This window comes from Orcinus orca, chromosome 2 (assembly GCF_937001465.1).
Source record: "Orcinus orca chromosome 2, mOrcOrc1.1, whole genome shotgun sequence".
Taxonomy (NCBI): domain Eukaryota; kingdom Metazoa; phylum Chordata; class Mammalia; order Artiodactyla; family Delphinidae; genus Orcinus; species Orcinus orca.
The window spans coordinates 95,012,387-95,039,804 of NC_064560.1; the positions used below are offsets into that span (position 1 = coordinate 95,012,387).

Here is a 27,418-nt window from a genome sequence, read left to right on the forward strand (position 1 = left end):
TTTTCTTGTGTTTTATTAACAGCAGAAACACTAATAAAAGCAGAAATAATTGTACTTTGTTCATAAAATACCCTCTGACTATTTCTAGTATTGATTTTTTTACTGTCATAGACATGCCATCTAGATTTCTTTCAATTTGAATGTTGAGGTTAGATATGTTTCATAAGCAAGAAGTTATACCGTATATTAAGACACTGTCTTAATTTAAGTGTCTTTTAAACATTTTGAATTCCTACTCTGTCTCCAGATACTGATCTTAAATATTGTGGCCACGTATCAAGAGGAAGTTAAATTAAAATAATCAAAATCAGAACTAGGCTTTATTGCTTTTTAACAGTTAATTAGCTTCCATGCCTTTTATCTGGTTGTTTTTTTGAAAAGAAGCAGTGGCCATACTTTCAAATAAAGGAAGTTACTTTTTGCAGAAAGTTAGCTTTTTCCTAATGTGATAACCATATCTTATTTAGATAATCAGGTAGGTAATTTTTAGCCAATATTTGAAGATGGAATTTTAAGAAATTTGAGGTTATTTCAGCTATTTTCAGATGTATATGGGCTAATTAATAACTTAGAATGTATTATATTTGTATTCTAGACCTTTGATTCAGATGGGGTTTATTATATCATTCTAACCAATTTAAAACATTTATAGGTAATTACCCTCCAAAACAAAACCGAAAATATAATACATTGAATATAAATAATTTGCTGTTAGTATTAAATCTGCAGCTTCTCACCTTATATGTAGAAAATTGGTTCCCAAGATCTTGAAACTTTTCACAAGAGTTTTCAAGAGGTTTTCTTTTAGTAGATTTCAGTATATCACTTTACAGAGTCAGGCTATTTTTCTTAATATGAACTGTACATCTTATAGGCCCTAAGAACCAGAAGGGTCTATAGTAGATCATGTGGCTCAGCCCTCTGACTTCAGGTGAATGAATAGCCAGACCTTGCAAAATAAGTAGTGGTTATGTATTTTCTTCTTGAAGAATTCTAGAGATAGCAAATTCTTGGTTTTCCTCAGTTGCAGTTTTTAAATGAAGGGTTTTATCACCTTTATAATCAGAAAGGTCTTCTGTATATCTTGTTAACATCTTTCCGCTTTAATAATGGTTTAATTTTTGCTTTTGATCATGTGGGAAAATTTCATGTTAAGGATTTTTCATGATTTTCATGTGCTTCCTTCTAGACAAGTTGTTGCCTGGCACCGACCTTATTGTGTAGATCTTGAAGAGAGTACCTTCTCGCACCTTCGTTCATTTCTTGAGAGATACTGTGATAAAATAAACAGTGAGATTCCCCCGCTCCCTTTCCCTTCATCAAGGTATGTTATATATATGTGTATTTGTGTGTGTGCACACATGTGCACACACATCTATTAATTACTCATTTTGAATTTTGAGTTATTCACTTTATCCCTCAATTATATGAAACTTCTTTATAATCTAAAAAGAGAGCTAAACTTAGGTACTTACTGATAATAACCTTTAGAAAAATTTATCCATAATGTCATGAATCGTGTTTTTAAACTTACTGTTAGTCATAATTTGAGAAAAATTTTAAAGAGAAAAAAATGTTATCCAAACTAGATAGCATGTACTCTTTTATATTCCAGAAGTTCATAGCAGTTTATTTGGTTTCAGGGAACACCACAATTTCCTCAAGCTGTGCCTGAAGCTGCTTTCAAATCACCTTGCTCTTGCACTTGCGGGAGGGGTAGCTACCAGCATTCTTGGGAGACAGGGAGGTCCGCTTCGAAATTTACTCTTCAGACTGATGGACTCAACTGTCCCAGATGAAATCCAAGAGGTAAGAGTATAGGACTTGTAAATCTGTAGCTCAGCCACATCTCTCCCTGAGGTTGTAGCTCACAAATTCAGCTATGTATTGGAAAACTTCAATTGGATGTTCTTTCCGTTACTCCTGTTTTCTTGGTGGGAGTAAATTTTTTGGTGAACTTGTCCTTTAAGACAAAGGTCAGATGTCGCCTCTGAGAAACCTTTCATTCCCTGCTCTCCTGCCAGGTTTGGTTTCTCTCATGTATGTTCTCATCACATCACATTGTTTTGTAATTGTCTACTTACAACTGTGTCTGTCTTTTCTACCAGAAGATGAATTTCTGAGCACAAAGACCCAATTTTATTTTATTTTTATTGTGGTAAAATTCACATAACATAAAAGTTGCCATCTTAACCATTTTTAAATGTGTAGTTCAGTGGTATTAAATACATTTATACTATTGTACAACCATTACCACCATTTATCTCCATAACTCTTTTCATCATACAAAATTGAAATTCTGTACCCATTAAATAATAACTCCCTATTCTCCCCTCCCTTCAGCCCCTAGCAACAACCATTCTTTCTTTCTCTATGATTTTGATACTCTAAGTATGTCGTACAAGTGGAATCATACACTGTCTTTTTGTCACTGGCTTATTTCACTTAGCATAATGTTGTCAACGTTTATCCATGGTAAGTAGCATATGTCAGAATTTCCTTCCTTTTTAAGGCTGAATAATCTTTTGTTATTTGTATATATTAAATTTTTGCTCATCTGTCATTTTTATGACCTTGGAGTAAGCAGTGGTTTCTTAGATATGATACCCAAAGCACAAGCAACCAAAGAAAAAAGATAAATTAGACTCCATTAAAATTAAAAACATTTTTATGGTGGTGCTGGAGAGGGGGCGCTGAGCTGTTGGGTATGAAGAGTAACAGAACAGACTGTACTTGCACTTGAAACTGCTGCTCAAGTTCAGATCAGGCAAGGAACAAACCTTGAAACAACCAACAAGACCAAAGAAGAGTACACTTAAGTTGAAGACACGACATTGATCCGAAACAAGAAGTTTGTGCCTACTTAGCAGCTTTGAAAGAGCACTTCCCAATGCTGCTAGTAGTCTTTGTTTAAAAAAAAAAAAATTAAAAACATTTTTGCTTCAAAGGACATTATCAAGAAAATGAAAATACAACTCACAGAATGGGAGAAATATTTGTAAATCATATGTCTCATAAGATTCTAGTTTACGGAATGTATAAAGGATCCTTACAGTTCAACAATAAAAAAGACAAATAACCCAATCAGAAAATGAGTCAAGAATCTGAGTAGACATATCTCCAAAGAAGATAGACATAAGGCCACTAAGCACATGAAAAAATGTTCATCATTGGGCATAAAGGAAATGCAAATTAAAATCACAGTGAGATACTGCTTCACGCCCACTAAATGGCTATAATCAAAAAGACTGGTAATAGCAAGCATTGGTGAAGATGTAGAGAAATTGGAACCCTCATGCATTGCTAATGGGAATGTAAAATGGTACAGCCACTTTGGAAAACAGGTAGTTCTGTACATAGTTAAACATAGAGTTACCACATACTGCAGCAGTTCCACACCTAGGTCTATATCCAAGAGAATATAAAACATATGTCCACACAAAAACTTATACATGAATGTTCATAACAGTATTATTCATTGTAGCCAAAAAGTGGAAACAAACAAATGTCTGTCAACTGGTGAAGGGATGAACAAAATGTGGTATGTCCATACAATGTAATATTATTCAGCCATAAGAGGGAATGAAGTACTGCTGTACAAGCTACAACATGAGTGAACCTTGTAAACATTATGCTAAGTGAAAGAAGCCAGACACAAAAGGTCACATACTGTATGATTCCATGTATATGAAATGTGCAGAGTAAATCCATAGAGACACAAAGTAGATTAATTGGCTGTCAGGGGTTTTGGGGGAGGGAGAGATGGGAAATGACTGCTAACGGGCACAGGTTTCTTTTTGGGGTGATGAAAATGTCCTAAAATTAGTTAGTGGTGATGGTTGCACAACTCTGTGAATATACTAAAACCCACTGAATTTTCTGCTTTCAAAAGGTAAATTTTATGATGTGTCAATTAAAAAAAAAAAAAAAAGATACAGTGATTTTCCAGCTAGAGGGACATATCCCTGGGATGTAGGTAGAAGGAATATTAACCTGGTGGTGAGTGGGAACTTTGAGGATTAAATTTTACCAGGAACAAGGTAGTACAATATTTTGTTTGTTTTTTGTGGTACGCGGGCCTCTCACTGTTGTGGCCTCTCCCGTTGCGGAGCACAGGCTCCGGACACACAGGCTCAGTGGCCATGGCTCACGGGCCCAGCCGCTCCACGGCATGTGAGATCCTCCCAGATCCCCTGCATCGGCAGGCGGACTCTCAACCACTGCGCCACAAGGGAAGCCCCGGTAGTATAATATTTTTGAAAGGTTGAAAAGTATTGGACTAAAATAACGGAAGTAAACTTTAAAAAAAACTATTTTTATAATTGTTTATTCATTCCTTGAGTGTTCTTTGTAGCTACTCCTTAGGAGAATCCTTTGGAGGTGGATTCTCTCAGGATGTGTACAGGGCTCTTTCTGTTCCTCTTTCTTTATCCCTGAAACTTCCGGTAATTTATCTGTTTGCAGCAATCAGTGCTGCTGCTGTTTTTTTTGTGTGTTTCTTCCTTTTTTGACACTTTATTTTGAAGCAGTTGTAGACTTAAGGAAAAGTTGCATAAGTAATAGAGTTTTCACATATGTCTCAACCAGCTTCCCCTAATGCTGATGTCTTGTATAATTACAGTACAATTATCAAAACCAAGAAATCAACATTGGTTTAATACTATTAATTAAACTAAACACCTTATTAGAAATTTTATCAGTTTTTTGCTAATGTCCTTGTTCTTTTGCAGGATCCTATTCAGGATCCCATATTACATTTAATTGGACACTTTATGGATACTGGTCAGTTATTTTATTGAATATCTCTGTTATTTTTCATGATTGGACTGAGGTTATGTGCCTTTGGCAAGAATACCACAGAAATGATGTACCCTCAGTACATCATATCATGTGGTTCATGATACTGATGTGTCTTATTACTGGAGATTTTGACCTTGATCACTTGGTTAAGGTGGTGTCTGCTGGATTTCTGCATACATCAGTAACTTCTGAGAGAGGGTAGGTAGAAAATATACTCTTTGAGAATATACTCACACTTAAATAGTTTGAGAATTGAATATCTTCATGAATAGTTGAGGCATAGTATTCTAAATTGTAAATATTTTCTCATAAGAATTGTGAAGTCATCTTCTAGCTTTCAGGTTGTTACTCAGAAAATCAACACTATTCAAATTTTTGATCCTTTTATGGAAATCTTTTTCTCTCTGGATTCTGTAGCAAGTTCTACTTGTCCTGTTTTCATATTTTAAAATGATATGAACTGATGTGGGTCTGATTTTATCCATTTTCGTGTATATTGGGGTAGACTCTTAATTTGGAAACTCATAGCCTTCAGTGTTAAGAAATTAGCTTGAAGTGTATTGTTATTTTCTCTTTATTTTCTGTGTTTTCTCTCTGTCTCTGGAACTCATTATTGGGATAATAGATCTCCTGGACCAGTCCTCTGTGTCTGATTTTTTTTAATGTCTAATTTTTTTAAAATTAATTTATTTATTTTTGGCTGCGTTGGGTCTTCGTTGCTGCGTGTGGGCTTTCTCTAGTTGCGGTGAGCAGGGGCTGCTCTTCGTTGCGGTGCGTGGGCTTCACATTACGGTGGGTTCTCTTGTTGCAAAGCACTGGGCTCTAGGCACGCAGGCTTCAGTAGCTGTGGCTCTCAGGCTCTAGAGTGTGGGCTTCAGTAGTTGTGGCACATGGGCTTAGTTGCTCCGCGGCATGTGGGATCTTCCCGGACCAGGGCTTGAACCCATGTCCCCTGCATTGGCAGGCGGATTCTTAAGCACTGCGCCATCACGAAAGTCCCCAGTCCTCTTAATTTTCTTATGTTTTCTTTCCTGTTTTCCATCTTTTCTCCCCTCTACCTTATAAGAAATTTAATTTTTATATTCTTACCCCCCTGTTGAGGTTTTTATGTCATATTTTTAACTTATAAGAGCTCTTTTCTTAATCATTGAGTGTTTCTTTTCTTCTAATTCAGCATCCTTATTTTAGTGATAAGGAAGCTATGACCCAGAGAAGTTACGGGGCCTAAGATAATACAGCTATTTTTTATGCTGTTTCTGATACCTGGACCTTTGTTTGGCCAAGGCCTGCTCATTTTTCAATTTTTAACCTAAAGGCCCAATCCTCAGGGAGACCTCCATGATGAACCCATAGACCATGTTAATTGCCTTTATGTATGGCTGCTCACTCAAGTTTGCATTTCTTTTTACTTTGTCCATGTGACTCCTTTCACACGTAGAATTACTTACTCAGAATCTCTTTTTCCTACTAGACTGTATGCTTATGAAAGCAGGGCTTTTATCTGTCTTGTTCATTTCTACATCCCCAGCACTTTGTAAACAGCTTTACCAGGCTCAGCACTATAGACTCAACACTAAATATTTATTGCATAATGACTAGTTACTTAGTGGCAAATCCAAAATATGTATTCTTTTTTTTTTTTAAGTCTTTATTGAATTTGTTACAGTATTGCTTCTGTTTTATGTTTTGGTTTTTTGGCCGTGAGGCATGTGGGATCTTAGTTCCCCGACCAGGGATCAAACCCGCACCCCCTGCATTGGAAGGCAAAGTCTTAACCACTGGACTGCCAGGGAAATCCCCAAGATATATTCTAAGTCTTCTTTTTTAAAAAAAAAATTTATGCATGAATTTTTTTAAAGGATTTATTATTTATTTATTTTATTTTTGTCTGTGTCGGGTCTTAGTTGCAGCACACAGAATCTTCGTTGAGGTATGCGGGATCTTTCACTGCGGCACATGGGCTCCTCGTTGCAGCACACAGGCTTCTCTCTAGTTGTGGTGTGCAGGCTTCAGGGCACATGGGCTCTGTAGTTGTGGCGTGCAGGTTCCAGAACATGTAGGCTCTGTAGTTTGCAGCACACAGGCTCTCTAGTTGAGGCACATGAGCTCAGTAGTTGTGGCATGTGGGCTTAGTTGCCCTGCAGCATGGGGGATCTTAGTTCCCTGACCAGGGATCGAACCACGTCCCCTGCATTGTAAGGCAGATTCTTTACAACCGGATCACCAGGGAAGTCCTTCTAAGTCTTCTTAAAGACATCTAAAGAAGGACTTGGCATGCTTTCTTTTATTCATATACCTCCTTCTTTAGACTTCCATGATCCACCTTCTTTAGACTTCTTTGCTCTTAATAGTCAGTGGGTTTATTTTTATGTTTTTCTATTAAAAAGATAAGAACCAGGCCAAATAAATCTGCTTTTCTTTTTTATATTAGGTGGTAATTGAAACTCTGTCAGTGGGAGCAACCATGCTGTTACCTCCATTACGAGAACGTATGGAATTACTTCATTCTCTTTTACCCCAAGGACCTGATAGATGGGAAAGCTTATCTAAAGGACAGGTGAGCCTTTGCATGGTATCTAAGTAAACCAGTACTATATTACAAAAAAAAAAAAAAAAAAAGACTGAGAGGGAAATAAAGCTAATCGATTGCCATGTGTTCAGGGAATAATACTTAACTTGATGAGTCTGGTAAATCCTAGTATTCAATGTTTTTTGCTGGAAGAGTTCCCAGATTTTTAATGAAAGTGAAGCAAGTGATAACTCATTAAATGATTTGGGGCTAATTATTAAAATTATGTCTAATTTTTCCAGTGTTGCTCACACTATCAAACCAGAGATCTTTTAGTTTATTTGTAGTATTCTGAGTTGAAGTCAAGGGCATGTGCTGCTGTTGGTTCCATGCCCAGAACTTTGAAATAGCTTACATAAAAAGTAAAAGAAGATGACTGTTGTGAAAAAGTACGTGATGATATGAGTATGCTTCTTCTTTCCATTTTTATTATCTTATGTACGTTAAAATAAGTACATTTTGTTCAACCAAGTAGAACAATCAAGTGTCGAGTTATAGATTTGAGGGAAAAATCTGGCAGTATAATAGCCACAGATGCTTTCCAATGAGTATTTGGTATTAGTTTAGATTTCAAGTGATTTATTTTAAACATTAGAATAAATAGTTTCATGGGTAATTCTGTAGAAGAATGTGTAGTGTAATTTATCTGTTGACATTGCCTACTCCTCTTACTTATAGTGCTAAAATCATTATGTAGAGTGTGCCATTTTAGCTTAAGAGTTTCAGGTAGTAAAGGATGTAATAAAACACTATAAGTTGCAATTTCTCAAAAGGTATTAGTGGGATAGCTTTTTAAAAAATTATAGACTTCCTAAAAGATTATTGTTCATTAGGATATTAAGTGAATTAGTTAGCATCATTAGTATATATTCCCCCCCCCCACCGCGGGATCCTTTTTTTACTTTTCTAGTGCATTTTAAGCTAATTATTATTTGTTCCTATTTCATCGATGGAAATATTTTTCTTTAGAGAATGCAACTGGATATTATTCTAACAAGTTTGCAAGATCATACCCATGTAGCCTCCTTACTTGGCTATAGCTCACCCTCCGATGCTGCTGACCTCTCTTCTGTATGTACTGGCTATGGAAACCTGTCGGATCAACCTTATGGCACTCAGAGCTGCCATCCAGACACCCATCTGGCTGAAATTTTGATGAAGACTCTCTTAAGAAATTTAGGATTTTATACGGTAAGTTGCTCCTTTTTTGTCGTTAAAAAGAATAAATAAATAAAACTTGGGTTGGTTTTGTTTTGTTTTGTTTTGTTTTGTTTTTGGAGGGGGTAGGGATCACTTCAGGTCAAGGTATTTTGAAATAAGTAAAACTAAACTCCACTCCCTGAAAGGGAAGAGGTATGTAAGATCTTCTGAAATATTGTGGGTGCCAAATGACTTGTAGTTGAGAGTTCCAAAGAGATTTGTTTTGGAATTTTACCAATTTTTTTCTGATATTAATGTACAAGAATAAACAGGTAAAAATATTCAACAACATTTTGCAAGAGAAGAAGAATGAGGAAAGGATTAACCTTACCAGATGTAATCTTATAATTAAACAATGTGGTTTAAATTGTTTAAAAATAGGCTGGTCAATTAATTAAAATTATTATTTTATTAAATTATTAAAAATAGCTGGTCAATAGGAGAGAAGACAATGGACAGTATAGCCTTCTCTGTATTAGGATGCCCTTAGTTCTTCCTCCCTGGTGTTTCTTAGATCCGTCACTTTTTTTCTTTCCATTTTTATGGGTTCTAATCCATGCCATCACGACCTAGTGGTAATAGCAGTGTTACAGCTGTTGTCACTGTTGCTGGTCTCCTCTCAGCATCCTACTGCTAGAATAACCTTGTTGTATTAAATAACCTCATTTTATTAAATCAGAACTTTTTCAGACCCTTCATCATTTGGCTTACACACCACACTCATCTGAACTCCTGCGTGGCACACCTATTTCCTCCTCTCTCTTCTTGTCTACCAATCTATGACTTCTTTAACACTTGACTGTTCTTGGAAGCCTTGCTCAAATAACCTTTTCTAACCATGTCATTATAACTGCATACCTCTCATCAGTTTTTAGCGTCAAAGTGTACTATATGACTTAACTTTGAATAGTTTGTGTATCATTTCATATTGTCTCCTGCTCTTCAGGGTCAGGTCTGTATATTCTTTTTCTTCTGTACAAGTCTTAGTGTTCTGTTCTGCCCAACTTAAAAGGTTGTTGACTAAGTCAGTGACAGTTGTTCCTATAGAATTATTTTCTTTCAGATTTAAGGATGTAAATTTGAGCTGATGTTTGGCTGCAAATGGAATGGGAACAATGTTACAGTGTATCCATTTGGTATTAACTGAAATTTTTTCCCAAAGTTGTATTAAAGTAGTGCCTTTTTTATGCCAGTAGGGCTGAGGTAGATGTGTATATTATATGGAAATGGAAATAAAATACTAACTGCTTTTAGGCTGAAAATCATAAATTTTTGTTTCTTTCTGACGTAATTTAACCAAATTTGTCATGTTCTAAGATTTTAAAATAATGGTGCTGGTCTTAGTCTGTTTGGGTTGCTGTAATAGAATACCACAGAGTGGGCCGGCTTATCTACAACACAGATTTATTTCTCACAGTTATGGAGACGGAAAGTCCAAGATCAAGGAGGCAGCAGATTTGATGGTGCCTGCTTCTTGATTCATAGACAGCCGTCTTCTTGCTGTGTCCTCACACAAGGGAACTCTCTGTTGTCTCTTTTGTAAGGTCACTAATCCCATTCACGAGAGTTCTGCCCTCATGACTTAATCACCTCCCAGAGGCCCCACCTTCAAATACCACCACATTGGGTTCAACATAAGAATTTTGAAGGGACACAAACATTCATTCAGTCTCTAGCAGTGCTAATTTGGCTGCTTATAAAGGTGCTTATATAGGAAGGGCCTTAAAATGTTCTGTGACTCTCTCTTGCATATTTATAAACAAAGACCATATTTTATGCATAAGGATGTTCATCACATCATTATTATAAGAAAGAAAAGTTGGAAACAACTGAAATATCTAAAAGTTGGGGAATGGTTTAAGTACATTATGATATATATACTCAGTGGAATATTATGTCTCAAATTTTATGTACACATGGCTTATGAAAACATGTAAAATATCTGTGGATCTGTTAGAAAAGAGAAGACTAAAAATAGAATATGCAGTATTATGAAAAAAAGGAAAAGTCACAAAAAAAAATCAGGAAAGAAATACACAAAAAATATTAGATACGGTGGTTGACTAAATGGTGATTTAAAGTTTTTTTGTTTTTTTTTTTTTTTACGGTACGCGGGCCTCTCACTGTTGTGGCCTCTCCTGCCGCGGAGCACAGGCTTTGGACGCGCAGGCCCAGCGGCCATGGCCTACGGGCTCAGCCGCTCTGTGGCATGTGGGATCCTCCCGGACTGGGGCATGAACCCGTGTCCCCTGCATTGGCAGGCGGACTCTCAACCACTGCGCCACCAGGGAAGCCCTAAAGTTTTTTAAAATACAGTTTTGGTATTTTCTAAATTTGTTACACTATTTCTGTTTTAAAAAAATATTTTTAACTTGAAATAACTTAAAACTCCCACAAGAATTACAGGAAACTTTCAAAGAACTCTCCTGTACGCTTCAGCCAAATTTGCCTTTCCTTGTTTCCTTTCTTCCATCCATCATTTGAGAGTAAACTGCAGATGTCATACTGGCTATTCCTAAGCACTTATATTTCTTAAGAATAAGGACATTCTCTTACATAACAACAGAACAATTATTGAATTCAGGAAATTTAACGTTGACACAGAACCATTGTATAATACAGAGTCCATACTCAAATTTCTACAGTTATCCCAGTAATGTCCTTTATGGCACCCTCCCCCTGCCCCCCAAATCCAGGATCATACATTGTATTTAGTTGTCATGTTTCTTTAGGCCACTTACTTCTTTTATAATCAGAAATAAATTTAATTTCTAAGAATTGTGTTCTTAGAAATTCAAATATGTGAAAACAAAACCTTTACATAGGAGGTCAGGAAAGCAATAGTATTAAAATGTTGAAATGTGTTGTCTTTGGGTATTGTTTTCCTTTTTCTTGTTTTCCGCATTTTCAAAGTTTTTGTGGTGAAACCACAAAAGTTTTTGTGGTGAAACTTTTTAATGGAAAAACAAATTGAGATTGCTTGATAAGTCTTACCACCTTATAGCTAATGACAGCATAGCAAAGATTTAAAGATTAATAATGGGAGAAAGGAGACAGTGGCTTCTTAAATCAGAATCATTTATGGTAGGACATTAATTTCACTTTCAAACACTTCAAATATAATCTTAATTTATGTATCATTTTAGGATCAAGCATTTGGGGAGCTAGAAAAGAATAGTGATAAATTTCTACTTGGAACATCGTCTTCAGAGAACAGTCAGCCTGCTCATCTTCATGAACTACTATGTTCACTGCAGAAACAGCTGCTGGCATTTTGCCATATCAATAACATTAGTGAGGTATGTGATTCTTTGCCTTTTATGGTCTTTTCTCAGGGACCTTGAAACTCAGATATTTGGGTAAGCCATGATATTTTTCTACCTTGAATCTTCCAAAGTAGTAATTTAGGAACTTTTTTCCTCAGAACTCAAGCAGTGTGGCATTGCTTCATAAACATCTTCAGCTCTTGTTGCCTCATGCCACAGATATTTATTCACGTTCTGCAAATTTGCTCAAAGAAAGTCCTTGGAATGGCAGCGTTGGAGAAAAATTAAGAGGTGTGTTTGGTACTGGGTTTCATATTTAATCAGTGGTTGTAAAGCAAGAGTTCTTGGCCTTTCCAAAGCTTTAAGAGGGCCGGAAACCTCTGAGTGGAATAGGAATGACGTTGAATCTCCTTTGTTACCGAAGATCCCTTTGATCTTGGTTTTGGGGTGATGGCAACAGTGATTGATCTAATTAATCTTAAAAGACGCTAATTGGTGTGACAGAGGTCTAATTTAAAGGAATTAGATTATATATACTCAAAAAGATTAATATTAAATGGCATACAGTGAGATTTTCATCTATTTCTTTACTTTTCTTTAGCATTTACCATCTCTTTCTGTCTTGAAATGCTTTCTTTTCTCTGGTCTTCTGTGTAGTCACAATCCTGTATTTACACATATCTCTTTGCCCACTCTTTTTCAGTCTGTTCCTGTAAGCTCCTCTTTTTGGGGCATGCCCTTTAATGTTTAGGATCTTCTGAATTTTGCCCTCAACCTCTTTTCTCTGAGAATGATCTTATCTGGTCCTGTTGTCTTTAACTGCCATGTGTATGTTGACTGCCATATATGCATCTAGCTGAGAACTCCTTTTTTACACAAGAGCTTTTCTCTAGTTACCTACTAGGTGCCTTTTCTTGATTATTCCAAAGATAGGTAAAATTTGGTAAGTCTGTCCAAAAGCAACTTATTTTTGAAGTTTCCTCACTGAACAAAGAAATAAATAAACTGAGAAACTAAAACCATTGCTTACTAGACACTTGCATTTTGTTGTTCCACAGGCGTCTAAAATTTAATTTGTTCAAATTGAGCTCATCTCTGAATAGTCTTCTTGCCCCCAAATACAATAAAATATTGACACAGAATTGATTAAAAACCAATACAGATAATTAAAAAAACCAGATGTTTTGAGGTGATTTTAATTTTAAAAAAGTAAATTTGGTTTAAAAAACATAAAAGACTTCCTACAGTAGAATGTAAGCACCATGAGGGCAGGAATTTTTAGTTCTTTATTCACAGCTGTACACCTTTCACCTATAATAGTGCCTGATATGTTGTATGTGTTCAATAAATATTTCTTGAGTAAATCTGAAAATGAGAATAAATTTGTGAATGAGAAATTCGTAATGCATTTTAAGGGAAGCAGCTATAATCCTTTGAATTTGTTGGCACAAGGATATTTGTGCTTTCCCATAAAGTGTCTGTTGGTGACACTTTCTGAAAGTGAGTAAATACTAACCCAACCCTAGCTACCAGAGAGTTATATAATAATTCAACAAAGAGTTCTAGGGAAAAATAGTATTTATTAGGTTTTTTTTTTAAGTTTGTTTGAAACAATTGATGCCTGTTAAATTTCTTACCCTTCATAGATGTGATATACGTCTCAGCTGCAGGCAGTATGCTCTGCCAGATTGTTAACTCCCTACTGTTACTCCCAGTGTCGGTGGCTCGGCCTTTATTGAGTTACCTCCTCGACTTGTTGCCACCTCTTGATTGCCTTAATAGACTCCTGCCAGCGGCCACTCTTTTAGAAGACCAAGAGTTACAGTGGCCTCTTCATGGTAAGTAAAGATAATAAAGGAGCAAATAATGCTCTTGAGAAAAGTTGTTTCTCTTGCATGCATCAGGTAAATCATATCTGACACTTGGTTGTTTAATGTACTCAGAAGATAAAGTTGTTACTGTCTAAGAGCTTATAGTGTGAAGTGGGCAACTGAGATGGGAAAATTTAAGAAAGTTGCTTATATATAAGTGTCACGAATAAAGTCTTTATCTGATCATCAGGCTTGAAATATATTTCATTGATTCCAAGACATGCTTTTCTTCAAATTTTGACATGGCTTAATTTGGATACATCTTACAGTGGATGATAGGCGGCATTGTTTCATAAATCAGTCAACAGCATAACGACACGTTTTACAATCAATGAATTGATTTGTTTTATTTCTTAAATGCAAACGTTTTTAGTTTTAAATCTCTATTCGACAGTAAAATATTTTGTATTTTGGTTGGATATGTAGATAACTGAATGTAAAAGATGGAAATTGGAAACCTATCTTTCTGTGTTTTTCTTTTTAGGTACTTTATAGGAAATAGCATTTTGATTTTAGACGTAATATGTGAATTCACTCTTAATTTATAAAATGTTGATGATTTTATTCCATTGAATATATCTTAAAATATCATGTCTAGAAAGCATCAATGTATTTTTCCATTGAAGTCTGTCTATCGTAAGGCTATCAAAGGAGTTTCATTACTGAAATCTTAAAAACCTTTCAAGTTTAAATGAGGTCACATGTTTTATGGAAAGAATCCTGGTCTAAGGCATAAAAAGATTTAGATTTTAGTATTGGCTCTATTGGCTGCATGATCTTGGGCAAGTCACTTATTTGAAGCCTTGGTTTCTTCTCCTGGAGAGATTGGGATTGGACAGAATACTTTGAGGGCCCGTCTTATATCCCATTGTTCTGTGACAACTGGATTTAGATGAAGTCAAGTGTTAAGGTTACAGCTGTATCAGGATATTGATTAGGCTTTATATGGAGCCATTCCATGTTTACTCTTGTTTTTCTGAAGCATCTCAGAATTTGCTAAGACTTACTCTATTTGTATTAGGCGAGGAAGGTGTCATTTTATTTTGGATTTTTGCATCTGTGTTCATAACTGATTTTTTCCCATGATTTTCCTTTTTCATGCTATTCTTGTGTCATTTTTACGACCACAGTTATACTAACCTCATAACATCAGTTTGGAATCTTCCTTTTTTTCCCTTTTCTCTGAAATAATGTGTGTAATTTAGGAGTTATCTCTTCTTGAAGGTTTATAAGAGTTTATAAAAACTATCTGGCCTGGGCTTCCCTGGTGGCGCAGTGGTTGAGAGTCCGCCTGCCGATGCAGGGGACACGGGTTCATGCCTCGGTCCGGGAAGATCCCACGTGCCGCGGAGCGGCTGGGCCCTGAGCCATGGCCGCTGAGCCTGCGCGTCCGGAGCCTGTGCTCCGCAATGGGAAAGGCCACAACAGTGAGAGGCCCGCGTACCGCAAAAAAAAAAAAACCTATCTGGCCCTAGTGTTTTTTTTATAGATAGGTTTTTGGCTATTAATTTTCTTTTTTTAGTGGTTATTGTTCTCTTACACCTTTTTGTTTCTTCTCAAATCCATTTCAGAAATTGATATTTTTTCAGAAAATGTCATTTTGTTGGTTTTCAAATTTATTGACACAAAGATCATAATATTCACACATAGTTTTTAAAAATCTCTAGTGTATCTGTGGTTATATCCTCTTTTTGTATTTCTAATTTTAAAATTTATGCCATCTTTATTTTCTGGATTAATTTTATTACAGGTTTGTCCATTTTATTAGTGTTTTCAAATACCCAGTTTTTGAATTGGATGATTTCTTGTGTTTTTCTTTTATGATTTCATTGATATCTCTTCTTATCTTTATGGCTAGGTGTAGTTTTTTTGTTTTTTTTTTAAGTGAAGAACTTTTAAAAACAAATGTACAATAAGAAAGCATGGATCTGGATCTTAGTATAGGACAGATCTGAATTCAGGCCTTAAAAGCATTGAACAATACCAAGTGTCATTTTACTAGATCAACTCTTGTTTTGATTTTGGAGGGATGAGCTACCTCAGTTACTCACTCTTAAGGTTGAAATTTGATCTGGATAGTGAAAAGTAGGAATAGAATCAATGGGAGATAATTCTGCCATGTACTGTTTCATTGTTTATCTCAAAATCAGTAACTTTACAAAGCAGATTTTTATTTGATGGCAAACTTATCTGAATGTATTTTAAATTAGCCTACTAAAGAGAATATATACAGAAAGTGTTATAATCTATGTTTTCATTATAAAATTATTTTGCTTCAGTGTCTTGTTGCAGTGCAATATAAATGAAAAAGCTTGAGAATCTTCAACACCAGATAAATTACTAATGATTTTGTTTTCAGGAGGGCCAGAACTGATTGATCCTGCTGGTGTGCCATTACCTCAGCCAGCCCAGTCCTGGGTGTGGCTTGTTGATCTGGAAAGAACAATTGCTCTTCTTATTGGGCAGTGTCTTGGTGGCATGCTTCAGGGTTCGCCTGTGTCTCCAGAGGAACAGGACACTGCATATTGGATGAAAACACCACTTTTTAGTGATGGTGTAGAAATGGATACCCCTCAGTTAGGTAATGTGCTTCTCTGCAGCATTTAGAATACATGCTTCTGTTTGTACTTCCTTTGGAGATTTCTCTTATTCTGGGTTTGCTGAATAGAGAACTGATAGAAAACAAATGCAACATTTGCAGGGTAGGGGATCCAAGACTGTAACTTGGAGCCCTCAGAAAAACAGTTAAGTCCTGCAGCATCGTATAGTGAAAAGAGCCCCTGAACTAGGGAAATGTAGGTCTGGTTCTACTCTGTTTTTATTTATCACTCATTTTGAGCAAGTCATCTAACTCATAAAAATGGGAAAATGCTTAATTACTTGTGTTCTGGGGCTTGGAGGTTATGAAACTGCTTCATAGAAGGTTACTGACCATGACTTATGAGGGCTCAGGTCATAAACACCTCTCAGTTGTGAGGGCCAATCCCTTCTCCTCCCAGCCTGTCCTCCTTTCAAGCTGATGTTACCTTGTGTGATTCCTTATTTTTTTCCTCCCCATTTATGGTACCTTTGGGGTTTCCTTTCCTGCCTCATCTTCCATTTGTCTGCTTTGATGGTAGGCGAGCTCTCAGACTGTCTGAACATGAGGATTTCTCCAGTTCCTGAATAGATGATATAGTTGTTTTATCTAGGATTGGTCCTTTAATCTCTCTGAACCTCTAATTTCAATCCTTAAAATAATGAGTTAGATTAGATAGCCCATATGGTCTTATTAGATTTTATTTATTTATTTTTAAGAAATATTTATTTATTTTGGCTGTGCCAGGTCTTAGTTGCAGCACGTGGGATCTTCGTTGTAGCATGCGGACTTCTTAGTTGCGGCATGTGGGATCTAGTTCCCTGACCAGGGATCAAACCCGGGGCCCCTGGCATTGGGAGCTCAGAGTCTTACCCACTGGACCACCAGGGAAGTGCCTAGATTTTAAATTTATTATTTCTCTGATAAGAGAAAGAGACTCAGAGAGTGTCCAAGAAGCAAAATCTAAGAGAAATCTCGATCTAAGAGAATCTCCAGAGGAGAAACAAAAGTAGAAACCATGACAAAAATCATGGAGATTTCTGCTTTGGGGTTGGAGGGTTGGAGGGTGGGAGTGAGAGATGTTGAAGATTTTCTTCCTTTTCCAAATAGGAGTGTATATTCATTGTTTCATTTATGAACCAGAAAGTGATTCTGGCCATAGCTGATGAATGCTAGACTGGTACTTAGGAATGTTTGTATCAAAAAAAGTAAAATCATGTTTTTTTTCAAGGGGTATTTAACATCATAAAGGTAGTTCCAGTGCTATCAGTGTTTAGCTCTGTGATAGTCCCAAATGTCCTCCTGAGGACAAAAGTATCTTTATCTCTACCTTCCTCATATTTCTCTTGTGTGTACTTTACTCAACTGGCCTTTGGTATGAATATAATCAATTTCAGTTTTAATGTTAGTTTTCACTTTTTAAATTATAAAATTACGAAACTATTAAAATGTTACATTTTATGTTTAAATACTTGCATATATTGGACTTCCCACAGTGGTTAAGAATCTGCCTGCCAATGCAGGGGACACGGGTTTGAGCCCTGGTCCAGGAAGATCCCACATGCCACGGAGCAACTAAGCCCGTGTGCTACAACTACTGAACCTGTGTTCTAGAGCCCATGAGCCACAACTACTGAGCCTGCACGCTACAACTCCTGAAGCCCACGCGCCTAGAGCCCATGCTTTGCAACAAGCCACCACAACGAGAAGCCGGTGCACCACAACAAAGAGTAGCCCCCACTCACCGCAACTAGAGAAAGCCCGTGTGCAGCAATGAAGACCCAACACAGCCAAAAATAAATGATAATAATAAAAAACAAAGATAAGCAGTAGCTTCTAAAAAAAAATACTTGCATATATTAGGAAGAGGCTCTTGTCTGTAAAATTGTAAATAAATGATAATTTAGTTATATTGTGGGTTAAATTGACTTTGGGTATTAGCCCGGGAACCTGTCATTTAGAGAAGTGTTTTGTTTTTTAAATGGAAAATGAATTCTTAATGCCAAATGTCCCATTGGAAAGTTAGGAACCACCTGAACAAATGTAAATATCAGTTGAGAAATTGTTCAAGTATCAATATCTTTGATCTCCCTTAAATCATACTGAAGTGATTATTTTCCCTTAAGTCTACAAAAAGAAAAGAAAAATCTTGGCTTGTCTCTTTCCCAGTGGTCCCATGTTTCTCAACAAGGATATCAGTCCATTTTGAGCAAGAAAGTTCTTTGTTACACAAGACTGTGCTGCACACGTAGGGCCCTGCCTACCAAAATGCCAGAACTCCTCCCTGGAATGTTACATTTAGTCACATAAAGAAAGGGGTGATACTATGCCCAATTGAGAAGCATTAAAGGACTTTACCTTTGTAGCATCTACTTAAAATGGTTTGAAATGTATCATTTCATATGCATTAAGTAAATATGGTAAGCTTTTATTTGTAGCACCAAAATTTACAAAGCTTGAAATCGATAACTTGTGTAATTTTTTTCTTTTTAGATAAATGTATGAGTTGCCTATTAGAAGTAGCTCTTTCCGGAAATGAAGAACAGAAGCCTTTTGATTACAAATTGCGGCCTGAAATTGCTATCTACGTAGACTTGGCATTGGGTTGTTCAAAAGAGCCGGCTCGAAGCCTTTGGATCAGCATGCAGGATTATGCTATTAGTAAAGGTAAGATGAAGAGGATAAAGGGGCTAAATATGTAGATAGCTCATAATACCGACTAATATAAGTATAGTATAATATATGTAAATAGAAAATCACAGGGATTACCCTATTACTTTTTTATAGAAAAAGGGATTTTACAATTAACATTTTTTTAGGGCTTCCCTGGTGGCGCAGTGGTTGGGAGTCTGCCTAACGATGCAGGGGACATAGGTTCGTGCCCCGGTCTGGGAGGATCCCACATGCCGCGGAGCGGCTGGGCCCGTGAGCCATGGCCGCTGAGCCTGCACGTCTGGAGCCTGTGCTCCGCAATGGGAGAGGCCACAGCAGTTAGAGGCCCGCGTACCGCAAAAAAAAAAAAAAAAAACCTCTAACATTTTTTAAAAATAAATTTATTTGTTTTATTTATTTTTGGCTGTGTTGTGTCTTTGCTGCTGAGTGCGGGCTTTCGCTAGTGCGGTGAGCGGGGGGCCTCTCACCACGGTGGCTTCTCTTGTCACGGAGCGTGGGCTTCAGCAGTTGTGGCATGCTGGCTCAGTAGCTGTGGCTCACAGGCTCTAGAGCACAGGCTCAGCAGTGGTGTCACACGGGCCCAGTTGCTCCAGAGCATGTGGGATCTTCCCGGACCAGGGTTCGAACCCATGTCGCCTTCATTGTCAGGTGGATTCTCAACCACTGCACCACAAGGGAAGTCTCTACAATTAACATTTTAAAAACAGTTTCTTATTCCTGTTAGTGGAACATTTTGAAGTGCTTGGTATGAAACCTCGTGTATTCTTTTATATACATATATCCCACTTGAAGAAAATCCACTGTGGGAAAATTGAGATTAGTGTGAAAAATAAATCCAGAGGCAGCATTTTACTGAAGGATTCCATGCAGCGTAAATGGATCTAGTATAAGAGTCTGTTTAATGAATCTCTTCCCTTTGTGAGCCCTGGTGAAGAACTGAAATTATGTGTATGTGGAAGTCTGAGCTCTGGGCTTGGGTCATTTTCCTCCTGTATAAAACACTTGCCCATTTTAGAGTGCTAGTGAAGATACCAGTTTGAAATGAGGTATATTATTAAGTACAGCAGTAAAGTGCTATGCAAGTGTGTAGTGGTATTTCAGTTTCTAATATTACTTGATTAATAAAATTAATTTTATGTACAAGTTTTCAAAGGTTGTACCTGATTTCTTTTTAGCTCTCATCCACTTTTAACAATGACTTGGATTGTTCAGAATCACATACCCCTAGTTGTCTTTCTCCACATTGCTCTTTCTTTAGTCCCTGCTCCCCTGTGTCTTTGGATTTTCTTCCTTCTGTGATAAAAATGGTAAAAGTAAATACATTTTCACCTTTACTTCGTATAATAAAAATGAGATACATATCATTCAGATCTTTAAAACACCAGTGAGATGATACCTTTGAAAGTTTAATCTCATCCAATTTGTCATTCATTTATTCATTCTATCGTGTTGACTTTCACCAGTGGTAGAAAAGTATGATAGTGGAGGAGGAAAAAAGCTTACTTTCTAAGTTGTATTTTCTGATATCCTCTTATTTGCATCATTTTCTTGGAATATGCGGTTAGGTTTTTTTTTTATAAATTTATTTTTATTTTTATTTATTTTTGGCTGCCTTGGGTCTTTGTTGCTGCGCGTGGGCTTTCTCTAGTTGCGGTGAGCGGGGGCTACTCTTCATGGCGCAGGCTGCTCATTGCGCGGGCTTCTCTGGTTGCAGAGCACGGGCTCTAGGCACGCGGGCTTCAGTAGTTGTGGCACGTGGGCTCAGTAGTTGTGGCTCGCGGGCTCTAGAGTGCAGGCTCAGTAGTTGTGGCGCACGGGCCTAGTTGCTCCGTGGCATGTGGGATCTTCCTGGACCAGAGCACGAACCTGTGTCCCCTGTACTGGCAGGTGGATTCTTAACCACTGCGGCACCATTATCACTTGTTACTTTTCAGTGAGCACTTGAAAAAACTGGATATAAACATAAAGTGAATAAAAACTCTTATGGCTCCATTTGTTCAATTGCTTGTACACTATAGCCTAGACTTTATACCTGAGTAGTGGAAACATTTTGTAGTGTTTGGTATGAAATGACTATAACTTTAGCGAAGGTGTTTTAAAAGAACCTATTATTATAAACATTGCACAGGAGGATAATCCCTGATAAATTTGACATACTGCAAAGGATGTTACTTCAGTTTGCTTTTAAATTGAATATTAGCCTTCTTGAAATGGGGTCGTTTGATTTTAAGTCATAGCAGTTTTCAGAATAGCAAGCAATCCCTTGGAACAGACGATATCTCAATTACCTAGAATGGAAAATTTTGTGTGTAATACAGACTATCATTTTAAGATTCTCTGTTGGCTGTAAGATTTTCTTAAAATCTTACATGCTTATATTCACTTTTTCACCTGTAAAATAGTTAAGTCTGAACTTAATTTTTACCTAAGTATCCAGAAATGACTGGAAAACCAAGCTGTAAAATTTTTGTCTTAAGATAGGAGTTTTAAAAAGGAATTAAGAACAGATAAAGTTAACTTGGTGCTTAATATTTTCCAAGAGTGTTTTTTGTTTGTTTGGGTTTGTTGTTGTTGTTTTAACATCTTTATTGGAGTATAATTGCTTTACAATGGTGTGTTAGTTTCTGCTTTACAACAAAATGATTCAGTTACATATATACATATGTTCCCATATCTCTTCCCTCTTGCGTCTCCCTCCCTCCCACCCTCCCTATCCCACCCCTCCAGGCGGTCACAAAGCACCGAGCTGATCTCCCTGTGCTATGCGGCTGCTTCCCACTAGCTATCTACCTTACGTTTGGTAGTGTATATATGTCCATGCCTCTCTCTCGCTTTGTCACTGTTTACCCTTCCCCCTCCCCATAGCCTCAAGTCCGTTCTCTAGTAAATCTGTGTCTTTATCCTGTTTCACCCCTAGGTTCTTCATGACATTTTTTTTTTCTTAAATTCCATATATATGTGTTAGCATACGGTATTTGTCTCTCTCTTTCTGACTTACTTCACTCTGTATGACAGAGTCTAGGTCTATCCACCTCATTACAAATAGCTCAATTTCGTTTCCTTTTATGGCTGAGTAATATTCCATTGTATATATGTGCCACATCTTCTTTATCCATTCATCTGATGATGGACACGTAGGTTGTTTCCATCTCTGGGCTATTGTAAATAGAGCTGCAATGAACATTTTGGTACATGACTCTTTTTGAATTATGGTTTTCTCAGGGTATATGCCCAGTAGTGGGATTGCTGGGTCATATGGTAGTTCTATTTGTAGTTTTTTAAGGAACCTCCATACTGTTCTCCGCAGTGGCTTTATCAATTTACATTCCCACCAACAGTGTAAGAGGGTTCCCTTTTCTCCACACCCTCTCCAGCATTTATTGTTTCTAGATTTTTTGATGATGGCAATTCTGACTGGTGTGAGATGATATCTCATTGTAGTTTTGATTTGCATTTCTCTAATGATTAGTGATGTTGAGCATTCTTTCATGTGTTTGTTGGCACTCTGTATATCTTCTTTGGAGAAATGTCTATTTAGGTCTTCTGCCCATTTTTGGATTGGGTTGTTTGTTTTTTTGTTATTGAGCTGCATGAGCTGCTTATAAATTCTGGAGATGAATCCTTTGTCACTTGCTTCATTTGCAAATATTTTCTCCCATTCTGAGGGTTGCCTTTTCATCTTGTTTATGGTTTCCTTTGCTGTGCAAAAGCTTTGAAGTTTCATTAGGTTCCATTTGTTTATTTTTGTCTTTATTTCCATTTCTCTAGGAGGTGGGTCAAAAAGGATCTTGCTATGATTTATGTCATAGAGTGTTCTGCCTATGTTTTCCTCTAAGAGTTTGATAGTTTCTGGCCTTACATTTAGGTCTTTAATCCATTTTGAGCTTATTTTTGTGTATGGTGTTAGGGAGTGATCTAATCTCATATTTTTACATGCACCTGTCCAGTTTTCCCAGCACCACTTATTGAAGAGGCTGTCCTTTCTCCACTGTACATTCCTTCCTCCTTTATCAAAGATAAGGTGACCATATGTGCGTGGGTTCATCTCTGGGCTTTCTATCCTGTTCCATTGATCTATATTTCTGTTTTTATGCCAGTACCATATTGTCTTGATTACTGTAGCTTTGTAGTATAGTCTGAAGTCAGGAAGCCTGATTCCTCCAGCTCCGTTTTTCGTTCTCAAGATTGCTTTGGCTATTCGGGGTCTTTTGTGTTTCCATACAAATAGTGAATTTTTTTGTTCTAGTTCTGTGAAAAATGCCAGTGGTAGTTTGATAGGGATTGCATTGAATCTGTAGATTGTTTTGGGTAGTAGAGTCATTTTCACAATGTTGATTCTTCCAATCCAAGAACATGGTATATCTCTCCATCTGTTTGTATCATCTTTAATTTCTCTTTCATCAGTGTCTTATAATTTTCTGCATACAGGTCTTTTGTCTCCTTAGGTTGGTTTATTCCTAGATATTTTATTGTTTTTGTTGCAATGGTAAATGGGAGTGTTTTCTTGATTTCACTTTCAGATTTTTCATCATTAGTGTATAGGAATGCCAGAGATTTCTGTGCATTAATTTTGTATCCTGCTACTTTACCAAATTCATTGATTAGCTCTAGTAGCATCTTTAGGATTCTCTACGTATAGTATCATGTCATCTGCAAACAGTGACATCTTTACTTCTTCTTTTCTGATTTGGATTCCTTTTATTTCCTTTTCTTCTCTGATTGCTGTGGCTAAAACTTCCAAAACTATGTTGAATAAGAGTGGTGAGAGTGGGCAACCTTGCCTTGTTCCTGATCTTAGTGGAAATGCTTTCACTTTTTCACCATTGAGGACGATGTTGGCTGTGGGTTTGTCATATATGGCCTTTATTATGTTGAAGAACTTTCCCTCTATGCTTACTTTCTGCAGGGTTTTTATCATAAATGGGTGTTGAATTTTGTCGAAAGCTTTCTCTGCATCTATTGAGATCATATGGTTTTTCTCCTTCAATTTGTTAATATGGTGTATCACGTTGATTGATTTGCGTATATTGAAGAATCCTTGCATTCCTGGAATAAACCCCACTTGATCATGGTGTATGATCCTTTTAATGTGCTGTTGGATTCTGTTTGCTAGTATTTTGTTGAGGATCTTTGCATCTATGTTCATCAGTGATATTGGCCTGTAGTTTTCTTTCTTTGTGACATCCTTGTCTGGTTTTGGTATCAGGGTGATGGTGGCCTCGTAGAATGAGTTTGGGAGTGTTCCTGCCTCTGCTATATTTTGGAAGAGTTTCAGAAGAATAGCTGTTAGCTCTTCTCTAAATGTTTGATAGAATTCGCCTGTGAAGCCATCTGGTCCTGGGCTTTTGTTTGTTGGAAGATTTTTAATCACAGTTTCAATTTCAGTGCTTGTGATTTGTCTGTTCATATCTTCTATTTCTTCCTGATTCAGTCTTGGCAGTTGTGCATTTCTAAGAATTTGTCCATTTCTTCCAGGTTGTCCATTTTATTGGCATAGTGTTGCTTGTAGTAATCTCTCATGATCTTTTGTATTTCCAAAGTGTCAGTTGTTACTTCTCCTTTTTCATTTCTAATTCTATTGATTTGAGTCTTCTCCCTTTTTTTCTTGATGAGTCTGGCTAATGGTTTATCAATTTTGCTTATCTTCTCAAAGAGCCAGCTTTTAGTTTTATTGATCTTTGCTATCGTTTCCTTCTTTTCTTTTTCATTTATTTCTGATCTGATTTTTATGATTTCTTTCCTTCTGCTAACTTTGGGGGGATTTTTGTTCTTCTTTCTCTAATTGCTTTAGGTGCAAGGTTAGGTTGTTTATTCGAGATGTTTCCTGTTTCTTAAGGTAGGATTGTATTGCCATAAACTTCTCTCTTAGAACTGCTTTTGCTGTATCCCATAGATTTTGGGTCGTCGTGTCTCCATTGTCATTTGTTTCTAGGTATTTTTTTATTTCCTCTTTGTTTTCTTCAGTGATCACTTTGTTATTAAGTAGTGTATTGTTTAGCCTCCATGTGTTTGTATTTTTTACAGATCTTTTCCTGTAATTGATATCTAGTCTCATAGCATTGTGGTCAGAAAAGATACTTGATATGGTTTCAGTTTTCTTAAATTTACCAAGGCTTGATTTGTGACCTAAGGTATGATCTATCCTGGAGAATGTTCCATGAGCACTAGAGAAAAATGTGTATTCTGTTGTTTTTGGATGGAATGTCCTATAAATATCAATTAAGTCCATCTTGTTTAATGTATCATTTAAAGCTTGTGTTTCCTTATTTATTTTCATTTTGGATGATCTGTCCATTGGTGAAAGTGGGGTGTTAAAGTCCCCTACTATGTATGTGTTACTGTCGATTTCCCCTTTTATGGCTGTTAGTATTTGCCTTATGTATTGAGGTGCTCCTATGTTGGGTGCAGAAATATTTACAATTGTTTTATCTTCTTCTTGGATCGATCCCTTGATCATTATGTAGTGTCCTTCTTTGTCTCTTCTAATAGTCTTTATTTTAAAGTCTATTTTGTCTGATATGAGAATTGCTACTCCAGCTTTCTTTTGGTTTCCATTTGCATGAAATATCTTTTTCCATCCCCTTACTTTCAGTCTGTATGTGTCTCTAGGTCTGAAGTGGGTCTCTTTTAGACAGCAAATATATGGTTCTTGTTTTTGTATCCATTCAGCCAATCTGTGTCTTTTGGTGGGGGCATTTAGTCCATTTACATTTAAGGTAATTATCGATATGTATGTTCCTATTCCCATTTTCTTAATTGTTTTGGGTTCGTTATTGTAGGTCTTTTCCTTCTCTTGTGTTTCTTGTCTAGAGAAGTTCCTTTAGCAGTTGTTGTAGAGCTGGTTTGGTGGTGCTGAACCCTCTCAGCTTTTGCTTGTCTGTAAAGGTTTTAATTTCTCCATCAAATCTGAATGAGATCCTTGCTGGGTAGAGTAATCTTGGTTGTGGGTTTTTCTCCTTCATCAGTTTAAATATGTCCTGCCAGTCCCTTCTGGCTTGCAGAGTTTCTGCTGAAAGATCAGCTGTTAACCTTATGGGGATTCCCTTGTGTGTTATTTGTTGTTTTTCCCTTGCTGCTTTTAATATGTTTTCTTTGTGTTTAATGTTTGACAGTTTGATTCATATGTGTCTTGGTGTATTTCTCCTTGGATTTATCCTGTAATGGGACTCTCTGTGCTTCCTGGACTTGATTAACTATTTCCTTTCCCATATTAGGGAAGTTTTCAACTATAATCTCTTCAAATATTTTCTCAGTCCCTTTCTTTTTCTCTTCTTCTTCTGGAAACCCTATAATTCGAATGTTGGTGCGTTTAATGTTGTCGCAGAGGTCTCTGAGACTGTCCTCAGTTCTTTTCATTCTTTTTTCTTTATTCTGCTCTGCAGTAGTTATTCCCACTATTTTATCTTCCAGGTCACTTCTCCGTTCTTCTGCCTCAGTTATTCTGCTATTGATCCCGTCTAGAGTATTTTTCATTTCATTTATTGTGTTGTTCATTGTTGTTTGTTTCATCTTTAGTTCTTCTAGTTCCTTGTTAAATGTTTCTTGCATTTTGCCTATTCTATTTCCAAGATTTTGGATCATCTTTACTGTTATTATTCTGAATTCTTTTTCAGGTAGACTGCCTATTTCCTCTTCATTTGTTAGGTCTGGTGGGTTTTTATCTTGCTCCTTCATCTGCTGTATGTTTTTCTGTCTTCTCATTTTGCTTATCTTACTGTGTTTGGGGTCTCCTTTTTGCAGGCTGCAGGTTTGTAGTTCCCGTTGTTTTTGGTGTCTGTCCCCAGTGGCTAAGGTTGGTTCAGTGGGTTGTGTAGGCTTCCTGGTGAAGGGGACTAGTGCCTGTGTTCTAGTGGATGAGGCTGGATCTTCTCTTTCTCGTAGGCAGGTCCATGTCTGGTGGTGTGTTTTGGGGTGTCTGTGGCCTTATTATGATTTTAGGCAGCCTCTCTGCTAATGGGTGGGATTGTGTTCCTGTCTTGCTAGTTGTTTGGCATGGGGTGTCCAGCACTGTAGCTTGCTGGTTGTTGAGTGGAGCTTGGTCTTGGTGTTGCGATGAAGATCTCTGGGAGATTTTTGCCATTTGATATTATGTGGAGCTGGGAGGTCTCTTGTTGACCAGTGTCCTGAAATTGGCTCTCCCACCTCAGAGGCACAGCACTGACTCCTGGCTGCAGCACCAAGAGCCTTTCATCCACATGGCTCAGAATAAAAGGGAGAAAAAGTAGAAAGAATTAGTAGAAGTAGAAAGAAAGAAAGAAAAAGAAAGAAAGAAAGAAAGGAGGGAGGGAGGGAGGAAGGAAGGAGAGAAGGAACGAAAAAAGAAAGAAAGAAGATAAAGTTAAATAAAATAAAATATAATAAAGTTATTAAAATAAAAAAATAATTATTAAGAGAAAAAACGGACTGATAGAGCCCTTGGACAAATGGTGGAAGCAAAGCTATACAGACAAAATCTCACATA

The 27,418-nt window shown here is 37.0% G+C and overlaps 1 protein-coding gene across 5 annotated transcripts in view; it reads left to right on the forward strand.

Annotated features, from left to right (window-relative positions):
• The window catches only part of HERC1 (HECT and RLD domain containing E3 ubiquitin protein ligase family member 1), a 215,833-nt gene that overhangs the window by 69,098 nt on the left and 119,317 nt on the right, over positions 1-27,418 (forward strand). For all 5 annotated transcript variants that reach the window (XM_049706186.1, XM_049706187.1, XM_049706188.1 and 2 more), the window contains exons 11-19: positions 1,190-1,324; positions 1,644-1,809; positions 7,232-7,357; positions 8,339-8,560; positions 11,716-11,868; positions 11,994-12,126; positions 13,482-13,673; positions 16,066-16,287; positions 18,778-18,951. In XM_049706186.1, the coding sequence (XP_049562143.1) occupies positions 1,190-1,324; positions 1,644-1,809; positions 7,232-7,357; positions 8,339-8,560; positions 11,716-11,868; positions 11,994-12,126; positions 13,482-13,673; positions 16,066-16,287; positions 18,778-18,951 (1,523 nt within the window). The remainder of the gene's footprint in view (positions 1-1,189; positions 1,325-1,643; positions 1,810-7,231; positions 7,358-8,338; positions 8,561-11,715; positions 11,869-11,993; positions 12,127-13,481; positions 13,674-16,065; positions 16,288-18,777; positions 18,952-27,418) is intronic.